At 37.3% G+C, this 15,102-nt stretch overlaps 1 protein-coding gene and 1 pseudogene across 2 annotated transcripts; both read right to left on the bottom strand.

The window, feature by feature from the left end:
• Nucleotides 1-528: 528 nt before the first annotated feature.
• Nucleotides 529-3,456, bottom strand: LOC118969518 (olfactory receptor 4C46-like). 2 transcript variants are annotated; one of them, XM_073239923.1, is made up of 2 exons: nt 2,549-3,456; nt 529-553 (listed from the first exon to the last, which is right to left on the bottom strand). In XM_073239923.1, exons 1-2 carry the CDS (start codon nt 3,454-3,456, stop codon nt 529-531), a joined length of 933 nt encoding a protein of 310 aa, XP_073096024.1. The 2 variants fall into 2 exon arrangements, with proteins under 2 accessions (XP_073096024.1, XP_036859856.2); XM_037003961.2 differs by lacking the exon at nt 529-553 and having other exon boundaries at nt 2,518-3,456.
• Nucleotides 3,457-8,119: 4,663 nt separating this feature from the next.
• Nucleotides 8,120-9,048, bottom strand: LOC140850150 (olfactory receptor 4C46-like; annotated as a pseudogene).
• Between the last annotated feature and the right edge of the window lie 6,054 nt (nt 9,049-15,102).

The raw sequence follows: 15,102 nt of genomic DNA, 5'->3' as shown, positions 1-15,102 counted from the left end.
CTCAAACAATATGGCTTCTCTCTCACTTACCAACTTTACATTTCCCTGTATGGCCCCGGAAGATGACTGGTTAGCCAGAGATGGGTAAGATTCCTCAAGGGAGGAACAACCTAAGACAGGCACAGTCGCAGGGGGGCCATCAGGTGAGAAATTTGGGATCAACAAGGGTGAGGCTTAGAACCTCACTCCCCCTGTTTTGAGAGAAATCTGCATCCGTGGATGTTTTAAGGCCCTTGTCTAGCTTGGATTAACACATAGTCAACAGCACACACCTGATCATCTACAATTGCTCTCTTACAACACTAAACTATATTTTCTACCTTTATCTTGCATCTACCTACCACTTCAGCAGTTTATTAAAAATAAAAATAATAATAATAAAGGGAGAAATGTGGGATCCACACATATATCAAGTATAAAAATCAAACGAATATTCATATCTGACCTGATTGTTTATAATTCATAATGCGTGATCAAAACTGAAAGTTTCTGTGATGACTGCCCTTGTACTGTTCACCACGTAAGAACTTATTCACTATGTAAGAATTTGTTCACCATGTAAGAACTTGTTTGTTATGCTTCAGAAGATTGGAGACTGACGAGAATTAGGCTTGAGATGGATTAATGATTGTGCATTGAGCATTGACCCCCCTATACAGAATTTTATTGTTGTTAACAACCATTTGATCAATAAATATGAGAGATGTCCTCTCAAAAAAAAAAAAAAACCTTGCAATGTTTCCCCCGGGGTGCTTAGCATTGGCCTTAACACAACTATGAGACCTTTCTTGATGTTCCTGTCCCTATCTCTCCAGCTTCATGTCTTGCTATTTGCCCTTTATAAGCTTAGTGTGCAGAATGGTGCCCAGCACACAGTAAGTGTTCAACCAATAATTGTTGAATGAACAGATGAATAGCAACCACAGTTATGCTGAATTGATTTCATTTCTTGCATAGCTACTTTCTTCTTCTGGACTTTGTTATGCGTTCTTTCTCCCAGGAATCTTCTCACTCCAACTGATGCCTATTGCTCTGCCGACTCTTTTTCACAGTTTGGATCCCATCATTATGTCCTTTAGCCTGGGACACCTACTGGTCCCCTATGTCTTTGTTGTGCGTCCCCCAATCATGCCTTCATACTACCTGAGCTTTCACTGTCTTACCATTCATAACATACTATTGGAATTTCAAGATCCCTTTGGGATGCCTCTCAATGAATTGTAAGCTGTGTGATGGTGACACCTGCATTTTTCTTTTTTACCACTGAAGCATCAGGAACTATTAAGGTGCCTGATACTTTCTTTAAGCTCAAGTATATTTGTTGGCTAATAAATAAAGGATGGAAAGAATGAATGGGACATTTTTAACCTGGAATTGCTTTGTTTATAGATGAAGCTACATATTTTTAAAAGCAGCTTTTCATAATGAAATGTTCCCCCAAAGAAAACTGAAGTAGCAGAGAAAAATAACAAACAGCCTACATTCAAGAGACAATGAAAAAAAGCTGAGAGCAGGGAGAATATCTAGACATACTATGTGCTCATTTACTGAGAAGCTCAGTTTCAATATCTTTCTCATTTTTTCAAAGTTGAAAAAGTTTGATTCCCATTAGAAAGCTAGTTAGAATCCTCCTTAGAATCTACATTAAAGTAGGAAAAAAAATCCCTGTACTCTAGTATCACTTTTGTGCTATATTTTATTGAAATTATTCATCTTACTTTATACTTCCATTTATTAATTCACTATTTGTCATGCACCAGACATTGTTTTACTTACAAATACAACCATAAGGTACCAGGCAAGTACTTTTATAGAGTATGAATGTATATTTAATAAATAGAAATTTCTTTTGACATTAAAATATTCCTTTAATTTAAAATATAAAAATCAATTCATCACACTATGCAAAGGGTCATTAGCATAAGATGATGAAATTAGCAAAACAATGTGATTCTGAAGCCTACAAGGAAATTTGAAAATATGGTGCAATATTCACTTATCCCTTAGATGTCAAATGACCCGTTGCTTTTATATTCTTGAAATAGTTACATATCACAGTGTTAAAGATTATAACCAACATATTAATATCACCTGTGGTACTATATAAGAATGAGCAGAGCTTTTAATGAAAAATTAAAATTTAGTTATAGGTAATGAGCTAAGATACAGATAATATATATATTATATTTTTATACTTTCCCCATTTACTGAGGGAAAATGTATGAATACCAATACATTTTTTTTATTTATTTTTGTTTTAGAATGAAATCTTTCAAATCCATACACATGGATGAAGTCATAAAACTAATTTGGTAGAATGTTCTGAATATGTACAGATTTGTCTTATGTTAGGTTTTTATTCCATTGCTTGCATTCATTTCTGTTCCTTTCAATAGAAAATCTATGATTCATAGCAGTTCCTATTTTCTTTATCCTATAGGTATTTCTTGCTGAGATCTTCCAAAATGTTCTTCTGTCCTTTGCCTCAATTGAATCAATATGGGGCTTGAGAAACATTTATTTGTCAGCTGAAATAGATTTCCCACTACATAATTTTTTAATGGCGACTTTCATCTGGATATTTCTCAAGGTATAGATTAATGGGTTTAACATAGGGGTTATCATAGTGTAGAAAACAGAAACTGCTTTATCAACTGATAAAGTAGCTGTAGGTCTCAGGTACACAAATATGCAGGGAATAAAGAATAAGACCACAGCTGTGATGTGGGAGACACAGGTGGAGAGGGCTTTACGTCTAGCATCCAAGCTATGATTCTGTAGAGAGCGCAGTATGACTACATAAGAGCCCATCAAGAGGAGGAAGTTTAACAGACAGATGAAGCCACTGTTGGCAGCAATGAAGAGCCCCAGAGTGTGGGTATCAGTGCAGGCAAGATTGAGCAAAGGAATCAGGTCACACATGAAGTGATCTATGATGTTAGGGCCACAGAAGGGTAATCGGAAGATGAACAGGATCTGTATGGTGGCATGAAGAAAGCCTCCCGCCCACACCACTCCCACTAGCAGGCCACACACCCGCCGATTCATGATGGTTGTATAGTGCAAGGGCTTGCAGATGGCCACATAGCGGTCATAGGCCATCACAGTCAGCAGGATGACATCGGCACCTCCAAAGAAATGTTCCCCAAAGATCTGGGTCATGCATCCATTGAATAAGATGGTTTTCTTCTCATGGAGTGAATCCACAATCAGTTTAGGGGCACTTACAGAGGAGTAGCAGGCATCAATAAAGGAGAGATAGGCCAGGAAGAAGTACATGGGGGTTTCCAGTAATGGGCTGGCGGTGATGGTGACCAAGATGAGCATATTTCCTACCACAGAAATGATGTAGATGAGAAAAAACACAACAAAAATGATTCTCTGCATCTTTGGATTCTCTGTGAGCCCCAGTAGAACAAATTCTGTCACATTATTCTTATTCACCATGTATTTCATATTTGTTAATTATGTTACCTGAAAAAAAAAAATCACTGCTTTTTAACACAACCTTGAGTTTATTAAGCTTCTCCATCTAACATATAATAACTACCTAGATTCTATAGAAAAGTGAAATTGTATGAGATTTTTTGAGACTATAAGTAGGTTCTGAGTTCCTGAATACTACTAAAATTATCTCATCAATAAAGGTTCTGTTAAGAGTATGGACATGAGGATCTTTTGCAAACACAGAAGCAGTGGATCATTTGTGAACGCTTACTCATCAGAGACGCCTAAGAGCCTAACTTGAAGTAGTAGGTTGTAAGTAACCTGGCTGCTAAGTAAGGAAAGGGAGGTAGAATATGGATCTATAGGCTCTGAATGTAAAGCTAAGTATTTTTCCATGTGTTTCTTGGAAATGGGGAACCATGGAAGGGAATTAAAAGTATGAGTGGAAAGATGAAGAGGAATGAGAGGAAGGGAGAATCTTGGATATAACTCTCCTAAAGATCTTTGTATGTCTTGGATGAACTGGGCTGAGGTTCAGTAAAAGGGTGGAAATCAGGGACAGAAAACCTATTATCAGTTAGACTATAATCCACATGAAGTCTAACAATGTATTGTTAATAAGGATTAAATGGAAAGATACAGGAGCTACTGTGAATAATTTATAATGCATGCAGTCTAAACCTGATGGAAAATCTAATTAATATACTGTTATTAATAGATTGTGATGTACATAGCATGATAGCCATGTAAATTGGTATTATTTCATCCATGGCAAATGTGAAAACAATCTCAGAGACTATGCTAATAATAATAATGACAACATTAACTAAATGGTACTGAACAATCACAGAGCTTTAATTAGTTTTGCAGACATTTGGTTATGGAATTATCACTACAAACCTGAGAAATGATTACTGCTATCATTTTTATTCTTACTTTAAAGAGTAGGAAATAAAGGCATAGAACAGTTAAGTGTTCTTCTCAAGATCAAGCAGCTAATGAAAAGCAGAGCCAAGATTAGATCAGATTATACTTGATAACATATTTTTCCTCCAAATTCTTAATCTATGCTCTCCACTGTTATGTTATAATGAACAATGTTGAACTAGTAATCTCCTTTTGATATGACCATAATAATTATTATTACCTTACTATCATTTCAGAGGCAAGTGTGCATGAAGCAATTTCTTCAAGGTGCACAGACACACACACACACACACACACACACACACACACACACACACACACACATTAGAATCCCCAAACATTAATAAACATGTGCTGCTGCTTTCATTGAAGGTCACTTTTATCTGGGCCTCTCCCTCAGCCCCAATTCCCTCTTTCCCAGTTGTCCTCCATGGCCTGGACCCCAGACACCTCTGCAAGATGTTGAAAATGACAACCGTAGTGGTTGTGTAGTAGTTTACTGGAAACTGCATTTTCCATTTGTAGCTTGTTTTTCTGGGTGTGCATTTCATGGCACCCTTAAAACTTCTTTCCTCACTATAAAATGAGAATAAAATATCTACCTGAGAGGTTGTATGATAATTAATAAAAGAAAGATACATGTGAACATATTCTCCACACTGCTGTGGACACTAAAGACTTTCATCTATTATTATGATTGTGTATGCACCTAGCAGATGGGAAGAATTGACATTTCGAGTGATGATACAGAGATACATTTAACCATGTCATAAGTTCAGGAAGATTCATCTCCAATTTTACTTTTAAAGAAGCCACAGAGATGCATATTTTCAAAGCACTTGATCCTAGAAAGGGTGCTCTATGTTCATGCTTAGACTAAACAATTGATTATTTGTGTCATTTGATATTCATATGTATGTCTTTTGTGTGTGTGTATTTCTATTTTGATCTCAGTCTCACTACTACTCTTGAATGTTTTAAAGCGGATGCCTCATTTGGGCAAAAGAATGGTGTCTAGTATCACCAAGTCCTCCAAGTTACTTAATTTATGTGAGTCTCAAATTATTTATCTCTGAAATTAGGTTAATCATATTTCCAATCTATCTCTTGAAAAATTAAGGTGAGGATGAAATGTGCTATTACTATGATTTAAAAGTGTTAAAACACAAATACTATGTCTATCTAGAAATATATATATATTCATGTATATATATATATATATATAAAGTAAAAATCTTTGAGATTCATCTGCCCCATTAAAAACTTACCTTATAGACTTAGATGAATTTAATGAATTTCAGCATTGTTCACAAACATCTTCAGACTAACTTCTTCTTAAAATAAGTCATTTTCAATATGAAAGATATGACATACTCAGAAATAAACTGCTCAAATCATTCAATATCAACAGTTGTTAGGCATATGTTCCATCTAGCCTACAGCCTCAGAATATTTTCACAGAAAACCTGGCATTGAATTTAGAATGGATGTACTTGAAACACTATGGATACGCGATCTCCTGTGGATGGCTGTTTTCCCACAGGCAAGAGGAAGAAAGTGCGGAGGAGACACAGTCAGGCGGGGCATTTCACCCGTGATGAATCTTGCTCTGCAGATGTGGTCAACAAAAATCATTTCACCTTGCACTTAATGGGTATTTAAGGAGACTTTCATTAAGGACCTTGCTTGAAGCTGTTACTTTCCCTCCCAGGAATTAATTATGTCCTCTGATGGAAAGACTGTCTTAGAAACGGGTATTCTGGAGACACATGTTTGATAAACTCCCATTTTTTGAATTTGAATGGGGAATTGTGTTCCTGCACTTGGAACCTAAACTTCTGTAAGTCCCCTTACTCTGTCTAAACCTGAGCTTCTAAGAAAGCTGAAACTCATGTGAATAGCAGGTGGCTCAATTCCAGTGAGGGGTCCTGTGATGGTTGCAGCTGAAATTTTGAAGATCTTGATGCCCAAAGCTGTTTTGCACATTCATCACAGGGTTATGAAAGAAAACAGAAACTAAGTTATCTTTGGGACCCATGCTATGGTCAGTATGGAAAAGCAGACAATATTAAAAATGGGGAAAGATATCATAACACAAGAGTTCTAACTTCAAACAAGAGAATTGTTCTACATTCTTGTTCCTTGGTACTGTTAGTTATTTCCCTTTTAGTATTTCTACTAGGTATCTGTCAGAAATTACTGTGGTTTTAGTTTGCTTTCCCTGATGACTAAAGATGTTGAGCACTTTTTCATGTTATTATTGCCCAGTTGTGTATCTTTTTACAGATAAGTTTCAGAAGTTTCTCTTAGTGTCCTTTCTCCACAATTTAAAAATAGCAGTTCTGGGTTTCCTTTTACTAAGTTGCAAGCATTCATTAAATACTCTAGATACATGTCTTCCATTACATATATGCATTTTATAAGCTTAGTGTGCAGGATGGTGCCCAGCACACAGCAGATGTTCAACCAATAATTGTTGAATGAATAGATGAGTAACAACCACACTTATACTGAACTGATTTGTTTTCTTGCATAGCTGCTTTCTTCTTCTGGACTTCATTATAGATTTAACCTGGAATTTCTTTGATTATAGATGAAGCTACATATTTTTAAAAGCAGCTTATCATAATGAAATGTTCCCCTAAGGAAAACTAAGTAGCAGAGACAAATAACAAACAGCCACCATTCAAGAGACAAGGAAAAGAAAGCTGAGAGCAGGGAGAATATCTAGACATCTATTTGCTCGTTTACTGAGAAGCTCAGATTTAATATCTTTCTAATTTTTCTGAAGTTGAAAAAGTTTGGTTCCCATAAGAAAGCTAGTTAGAATCCTCCTTAGAGTCTACATCAAATTAAGGGGAAAAAATCCCTATACTCTACTATCACTTTTTGTGCTATATTTTACTGAACTTATTCATTTCCTTTTACCCTTACATTTATTCATTCACTATTTATCATGCACTAGACATTGTTCTACTTGCAGACACAATCATTAGGTACCAGGCCAGTACTTTTGTAGAGTGTGAATGTATATTTAATAAATAGAAATTCCTTCTGACATTAAAATATTCTTTTAATTTAAAACATAAAAACCAATTCATCACACTATGTAAAGGGTCTTTAGTATAAGATGATGATATTAGCAAAGCAATGTGATTCTGAAGCCTACAAGGAAATTTGAAAGTATGGTGCAATATTCATCACTTACCCCTTAGATGCCAAATGACCTGTTGCTTTTATATTCTTGAAAGTTACATATCACAGTGTTCAAGATTATAACCAACATATTATCATCACCCGTGGTACTATATAAGAATGAGCAGAGCTATTAATGAAAAATTAAAATTTAGTTATAGGTAATGAGCTAATATACAAATAATATATATATTATATTTTGATAATTTCCTCAGTAAATGGGGATCACAGAAGTGCTTCTCACTGTGTTTTTATTGTATGAATACCAATACATTTTTTTTTATTTATTTTTATATTAGAATGAAATCTTTCAAATCAATACACATGGATTAAGTAATAAAACTAATTTGGTAGAATGTTCCAAATATGTACAGATTTCTCTTATGTTAGGATTTTATTCCATTGCTTGCATTCATTTCTGTTCCTTTCAATAGAAAATCTATGATTCATAGCAGTTCCTATTTATCCTATAGGTATTTCTTGCTGAGATCTTCCAAAATGTTCTTCTGTCCTTTGCTTCAATTGAATCGATATGGGGCTTGAGAAACATTTATTTGTCAGCTGAAATAGATTTCCCATTACATAATTTTTTAATGGAGACTTTCATCTGGATATTTCTCAAGGCATAGATTAATGGGTTTAACATAGGGGTTATCATAGTGTAGAATACAGTAACAGCTTTATCAATTGATAAAGTAGCTGTAGGTCTCAGGTACACAGATATGGAGGGAACAAAGAATAAGACCACAGCTGTGACGTGGGAGACACAGGTGAAGAGGGCTTTTCTCCTCGCATCGAAGCTATGATTCTGTAGAGAGCGCAGTATGACCACATAAGAGCCCATCAAGAGGAGGAAGTTTAACAGACAGACGAAGCCACTGTTGGCAGCAACGAAGAGCCCTAGAGTGTGGGTATCAGTGCAGGCAAGACTGAGCAAAGGAATCAGGTCACACATGAAGTGATCTATGATGTTTGGGCCACAGAAGGGTAATCGAAATATGAACAGGATCTGTATGGCTGCATGAAGAAGGGCTCCCACCCACACCACTCCCACTAGCAGGCCACACACCCACCGATTCATGATGGTTGTATAGTGCAAGGGCTTGCAGATGGCCACATAGCGGTCATAGGCCATCACAGTCAGCAGGATGACATCGGCACCTCCAAAGAAATGTTCCCCAAAGATCTGGGTCATGCATCCATTGAATAAGATGGTTTTCTTCTCATGGAGTAAATCCACAATCAGTTTAGGGGCACTTGCAGAGGAATAGCAGGCATCAATAAAGGAGAGATAGGCCAGGAAGAAGTACATCGGGGTTTCCAGTAATGGGCTGGTGGTGATTTTGACCAAGATGAGCACATTTCTTAGATAGAAATGATGTAGATGAGAAAAAACACAACAAATATAATTCTCTGCATCTTTGGATTCTCTGTGAGCCCCAGTAGAACAAACTCTGTCACATTGTTCTTATTCTCCATGTATTTCATATTTGTTAATTACGTTACCTGAAAAAAATCACTGCTTATCAACACAATCTTGAGTTTATTAAGCTTCTCCATCTAACATATAATAACTACCTAGATTCTATTGAAAAGTGAATTTGCATGAGGTTTTTTGAGATCATAAGTAGGTTCCGGGTTCCTGAATACTACTTAAATTATCTCCTCAGTGAAGGTTCTGTTAAGAGTATGGACATGAGGATCTTTTACGAACACAGTAGCAGTGGATCAGATGTCTAAGAACCTAACTTGAAATAGGAGGCTGCACATATCCTGGCTGCTAAATAAGAAAAGGGAGGTAGAATACGGATCTATAGGCTCTGAATGCAAAGCTAAGTATTTTTCCATGTGTTTCTTGGAAATGGGGAACCATGGAAGGGAATTAAAAATATGAGTGGAAAGATGAAGAGGAATGTGAGGAAGGGAGAATCTTGGATATAACTCTCCTAAAGATCTTTGTATATCTTGGATGAACTGGGCTGAGGTTCAGTAAAAGGGTGGAAATCAGGGATAGAAAACCTAGTATCAGATAGACTATAATCCACATGAAGTCTAATAATGTATTGGTAATAAGGATTAAATGAAAGATACAGAATCTACTGTGAATAATTTATAATGCATGCAGTCTACATCTGATAAAAAAATCTAATCAGTCTACTGTTATTAATAGATTGTGATGTGCATGGCATGTAAGCTATGTAAGTTGGTATTATTTCATCCATTTGGCAAATGTGAAAACAATCTCAGAGACTATGTTAATAATAATAATAATGACTACATTAACTAAATCGTACTGAGCACTCACTGAGCTTTAGTTAGTTTTGCAGACATTTGGTGATGGAATTCTCACACAAACCTGAGAATTGATTACTGCTATCATTTTTATTCTTATTTTAAAGAGTAGGAAATAAAGACATAGAACAGTTAAGTGTCCTACTCAAGACCAAGCAGGTAATAAAAGGCAGAGCAAGATTAGATCAGATTGTATTTATTGACAATTTTTTCCTCCAAATTCTTAATCTATGCCCTCCATTGTTATCTTATAATGAACAATCTTGAACTAGTAATCTCCTTTTGATATGACCATAATAATTATTATTGCATTACTCCTCTTTCAGAAACAAGTGTACATGAAACATTTTCTTCAAGATGCACAGACACACACTCACACGCACACATTAGAATCCCCAAACATTAACAAACATGTGCTGCTGCTTTCATTGAAGGTCACTTTTATCTTGACCTCTCCCTCAGCCCCATTTCCCTCTTCCCTAGTTGTCCTCCATGGCCTGGGCCCCAGACACCTATGCAAGATATTAAAAATGACAACTGTAGTGGTTGTGTATTGGTTTACTGGAAAATGCCTTTTCCACCCGTAACTTGTTTTTCCGGGGGTGCATTTCATGGCACCCTTAAAACTTCATTCTTCACCTATAAAATGAGGATAAAATATCTACCTGACAGGTTGTATGGAATTAATAGAGGAAAAGTATATGTGAACATATTCTCAACACTGCTGCGGACACTGAAGAGTTTCATCTATTATTATGATTGTGTGTGCACCTAACAGACAGGAAGAACTAACATTTTGGAGATGACATAGAGATGCATTTAACCATGTCATAAGTTCAGGAAGATTCATCTCCAATTTTACTTTTAAAGGAGCCACAGAGACACATATTTTGCAAAGCACTTGATCCTAGAAAGGGTGCTCTATGTTCATGCTCAGACTAAGCAATTGATTATTTGTGTCATTTGATATTCATATATATGTCTTCTCTGTGTGTGTGAAATGTATTTCTACTTTGTTCTCAGTCTCATTATTAGTCTTGAATGGATTAAAGTGGATGACTCATTTGGGCAAAAGAATGGTGTCTAGTATCACTAAGTCCTCCAAGTTACTTAATCTCTGTGAGTCTCAAATACTTTATTTCTCAAATTAGGTTAATCAGGGAGTGGAGCCAACATGGTGGAGTAAGTACGACAGTGGGAATCTCCTCCCAAAAACATATATATTTTTGAAAATACAACAAATACAACTAATCCTAAAAGAGAGACCAGAAGACACAGGACAACAGTCAGACTACATCTACAAGTGCGAGAGCCCAGCACCTGGTGAAAGGGGTAAGATACAAGCCCCAGCCTGGCGGGACCCAAGCACACCTCCCCCCAGCTCCGGGCGGGAGGGAGAGGGAGCCCAGGACTGCTAAACACCCAGCTCCAGCCACCGCACCAGAGCGCAGACACAGTGATTGCATGGAGGGCTAGAAACAAGGGAAATAAAGAAGCAAGACCTCTGAGTGGGTTCCAAAGCTGCTGCCTCTGTGACAAATAAAATAGAGTGCTTTTTGAAAGTCTTAAAGGGACAGGGACATAACAGCTGGACAGAAACAACAAAGGTCACAGCCCAGTAGCTCGAAATTACAGGGAAAACTGGGCACACTAACCCCCTGGGCAACAACTCTGAGACCCCTCACGGAGGTAAACAGCCAAACAGCACCCTGGTCCATTATCCCTCTAGGCGCTGTGAAAGCAGAGAAACAGCATAAGGCAGACCATGCCCACAGAAAGGGAGATTCCTCCATATCGGCCAGACAAGATGCAAAGACCCAGTCTACATGCAATTGCCCAACAGAAGCCACTAGGGGTCTCAGTTGCCCCAGTAAAGAAAGGCCAGTAGCAAGTGAAAAGCTTGGCCCTCCCAGCTGACAGTCAATAGCACCTGTCAACATGAAAAGGGAAAAAAATATGATCCAGACAAAACTAACCCAGACAGCTTCGGCATCTTCTACATCTTCCCCTGAGAAGGAACTTGGGGAGATAGATTTAGCCAGTCTTCCTGAAAAAGAATTCAAAACAAAAGTCATAACCAAGCTGAAGGACTTGCAAAGAAATATGCAAGAACTAAGGAAGGAGAATACACAAATAAAACAAACTCCGGAAGGACTTCAAAACAGAATGGATGAGATGCAAGAGACCATTAATGGACTAGAAAACAGAGAACAGGAATGCAGGGAAGGTGATGCAGAGAGAGATAAAAAGGATCTCCAGGAATGAAAGAATTCTAAGAGAGCTGAGTGACCAATCAAAACGGAGCAATATCCACATTATAGGGGTACCAGAAGAAGAAGAGAGACAAAAAGGGATAGAAAGTGTCTTTGAAGAAATAATTGCCAGAAACCTCCCCAAACTAGGGGAAGAAATGGCCTCTCAGACCACAGAGGTAAACAAAACTCCCATGACAAGGGATTCAAGGAGGGCAACACCAAGACACATAATAATTAAAATGGCAAAGATCAAAGACAAGGACAAAGTATTAAAGGCAGCCAGAGAGAAAAAAAAGGTTACCTACAAAGTAAAACCCATCAGGCTATCATCAGACTTCTCAACAGAAACCCTACAGAACAGAAGAGAATGGCATGACATACTTAATGCAATGAAACAGAAGGGCCTTGAACCAAGATTACTGTATCCAGCACGAATATCACTTAAATATGAAGGAGGGATTAAACAATTCCCAGACAAGCAAAAGTTGAGGGAATTTGCCTCCCACAAACCACCTCTTCAGGGCATCCTACAGGGACTGCCCTAGATGGGAGCACTCCTACAAAGAGCACAGAACAAAACACCCAACATATGAAGAAGGGAGGAGGAGGAATAAGAATAGACAGTAAGATAGTAAAGAAGCAAACCCTGAACCTTTGGTAACCACAAACTTAAAGCCTACAATGGCAATAAGTTCATACCTTTCAATAATCACCTTTAATGTTAGTGGAATGAATGTACCAATCAAAAGACACAGAGTAACAGAATGGATAAAAAAGCAAAATCGATCCATATGCTGCTTATATGAGACTCACCTCAAACCCAAAGACATGCACAGACTTAAAGTCAAGGGATGGAAAAAGATATTTCATGCAACAACAGAGAGAAGAAAGCTGGTGTTGCAATTCTGGTACCAGACAAAACAGACTTCAAAATAAAGAAAGTAACAAAAAATGAAGAAGGACATTACATAATGATAAAGGGCTCAGTCCAACAAGAGGATATAACCATTATAAATGTATATGCACCCAGTACAGGAGCACCAACATACCTGAAACAAATATTAACAGAACTAAAGGAGGAAATAGAATGCAATGCATTCATTCTAGGAGACTTCAACACACCACTCACTCCAAAGGAAAGATCCACCAGACAGAAAATAAGTAAGGACACAGAGGCACTGGACAACACAGTAGAACAGATGGACCTAATAGACATCTACAGAACTCTACATGCAAAAGCAACAGGGTACACATTCTTCTCAAGTGCACATGGAACATTCTCCAGACTAGACCACATATTAGGCCACAAAAAGAGCCTCAGTAAATTCCAAAAGATTGAAATCCTACCAACCAACTTTTCAGACCACAAAGGTATACAACTAGAAATAAACTGTACAAAGAAAGCAAAAAGGCTCACAAACACATTCAGGCTTAACAACACGCCCCTAAATAATCAATAGATCAATAACCAAACCAAGATGGAGAACCAGCAATATATGGAAACAAACGACAACAACAACACTAAGCCCCAACTACTGTGGGACACAGCAAAAGCAGTCTTAAGAGGAAAGTATACAGCAATCCAGGCATATTTAATGAAGGAAGAACAATCCCAAATGAATGGTCTAATGTCACAATTATCGAAATTGGAAAAAGAAGAACAAATGAGGCCCAAGGACAGCAGAAGGAGGGACATAATAAAGATCAGAGAAGAAATACATAAAATTGAGAAGAATAAAACAATAGCAAAAATCAATGAAACCAAGAGCTGGTTCTTCGAGAAAATAAACAAAATAGATAAGTCTCTAGCCAGACTTATTAAGAGGAAAAGAGAGTCAACACAAATCAACAGTATCAGAAACAAGAAAGGAAAAATCATGACGGACCCCACAGAAATACAAAGAATTATCAGAGAGTACTATGAAAACCTATATGCTAACAAGCTGGGAAACCTAGGAGTAATGGACAGCTTCCTAGAAAAATACAACCTTCCAAGACTGACCCAGAAAGAAACAGAAAATCTAAACAGACCAATTACCAGCAATGAAATTGAAGCACTAATCAAAAAACTGCCTAAGAACAAAACCCCCAGCCAGATGGATTCACCTTGGAATTTTGTCAGACATACAGGGAAGCCATAATACCCATCCTCCTTAAAGTTTTCCAAAAAATAGAAGAGGAGGGGATACTACCAAACTCATTCTATGAAGCTAACATCACCCTAATACCAAAACCAGGCAAAGCCCCCACCAAAAAAGAAAACTACAGACTAATAACCCTGATGAATGTACATGCAAAAATACTCAAAAAAATATTAGCAAACAGAATTCAAAAATACAGCAAAAGGATCGTACACATTGATCGAGTGGGATTCATCCCAGGGATGCAAGGATGGTACAACATTCGAAAGTCCATCAACACCATCCACCCCATCAACAAAAAGAAAGACAAAAACCACATGATCATCTCCATAGATGCTGAAAAAGCATTTGACAAAGTTCAACATCCATTCATGATAAAAACTCTCAGCAAAATGGGTATAGAGGGCAAGTACCTCAACATAATAAAGGCCATCTATGATAAACCCACAGCCAACATTATATTGAACAGCAAGAAGCTGAAAGTTTGTCCTCTGAGATCAGGAACTAGACAGGGATGCCCACTCTCCCCAATGTTATTTAACATAGTACTGGAGGTCAGAGCCATGGCAATTAGACAAAACAAAGAAATACAAGGAATCCAGATTGGCAAAGAAGAAGTTAAACTGTCACTATTTGCAGATGACATGATACTGTACATAAAAAACCCTAAAGACTCCACCACAAAACTAGAACTGATATTGGAATACAGCAAAGTTGCAGGATACAAAATCAATACACAGAAATCTGTGGCTTTCCTATACACTAAAAATGAACAAACAGAAAGAGAAATCAGGAAAACAACTCTATTCACAATGGCATCAAAAAAATAAAATACCTAGGAATAA

The sequence above is a fragment of the Manis javanica genome, chromosome 6 (genome assembly GCF_040802235.1).
Source record: "Manis javanica isolate MJ-LG chromosome 6, MJ_LKY, whole genome shotgun sequence".
In the NCBI taxonomy this organism is placed as follows: Eukaryota; Metazoa; Chordata; class Mammalia; order Pholidota; family Manidae; genus Manis; species Manis javanica.
This window is presented reverse-complemented; position numbering and strand designations above follow the sequence as displayed.

Coding starts and splice junctions, on each gene's coding strand:
- LOC118969518 (XM_037003961.2), bottom strand. CDS start 3,456: ATGAAATACATGGTGAATAAGAATAATGTGACAGAATTTGTTCTACTG.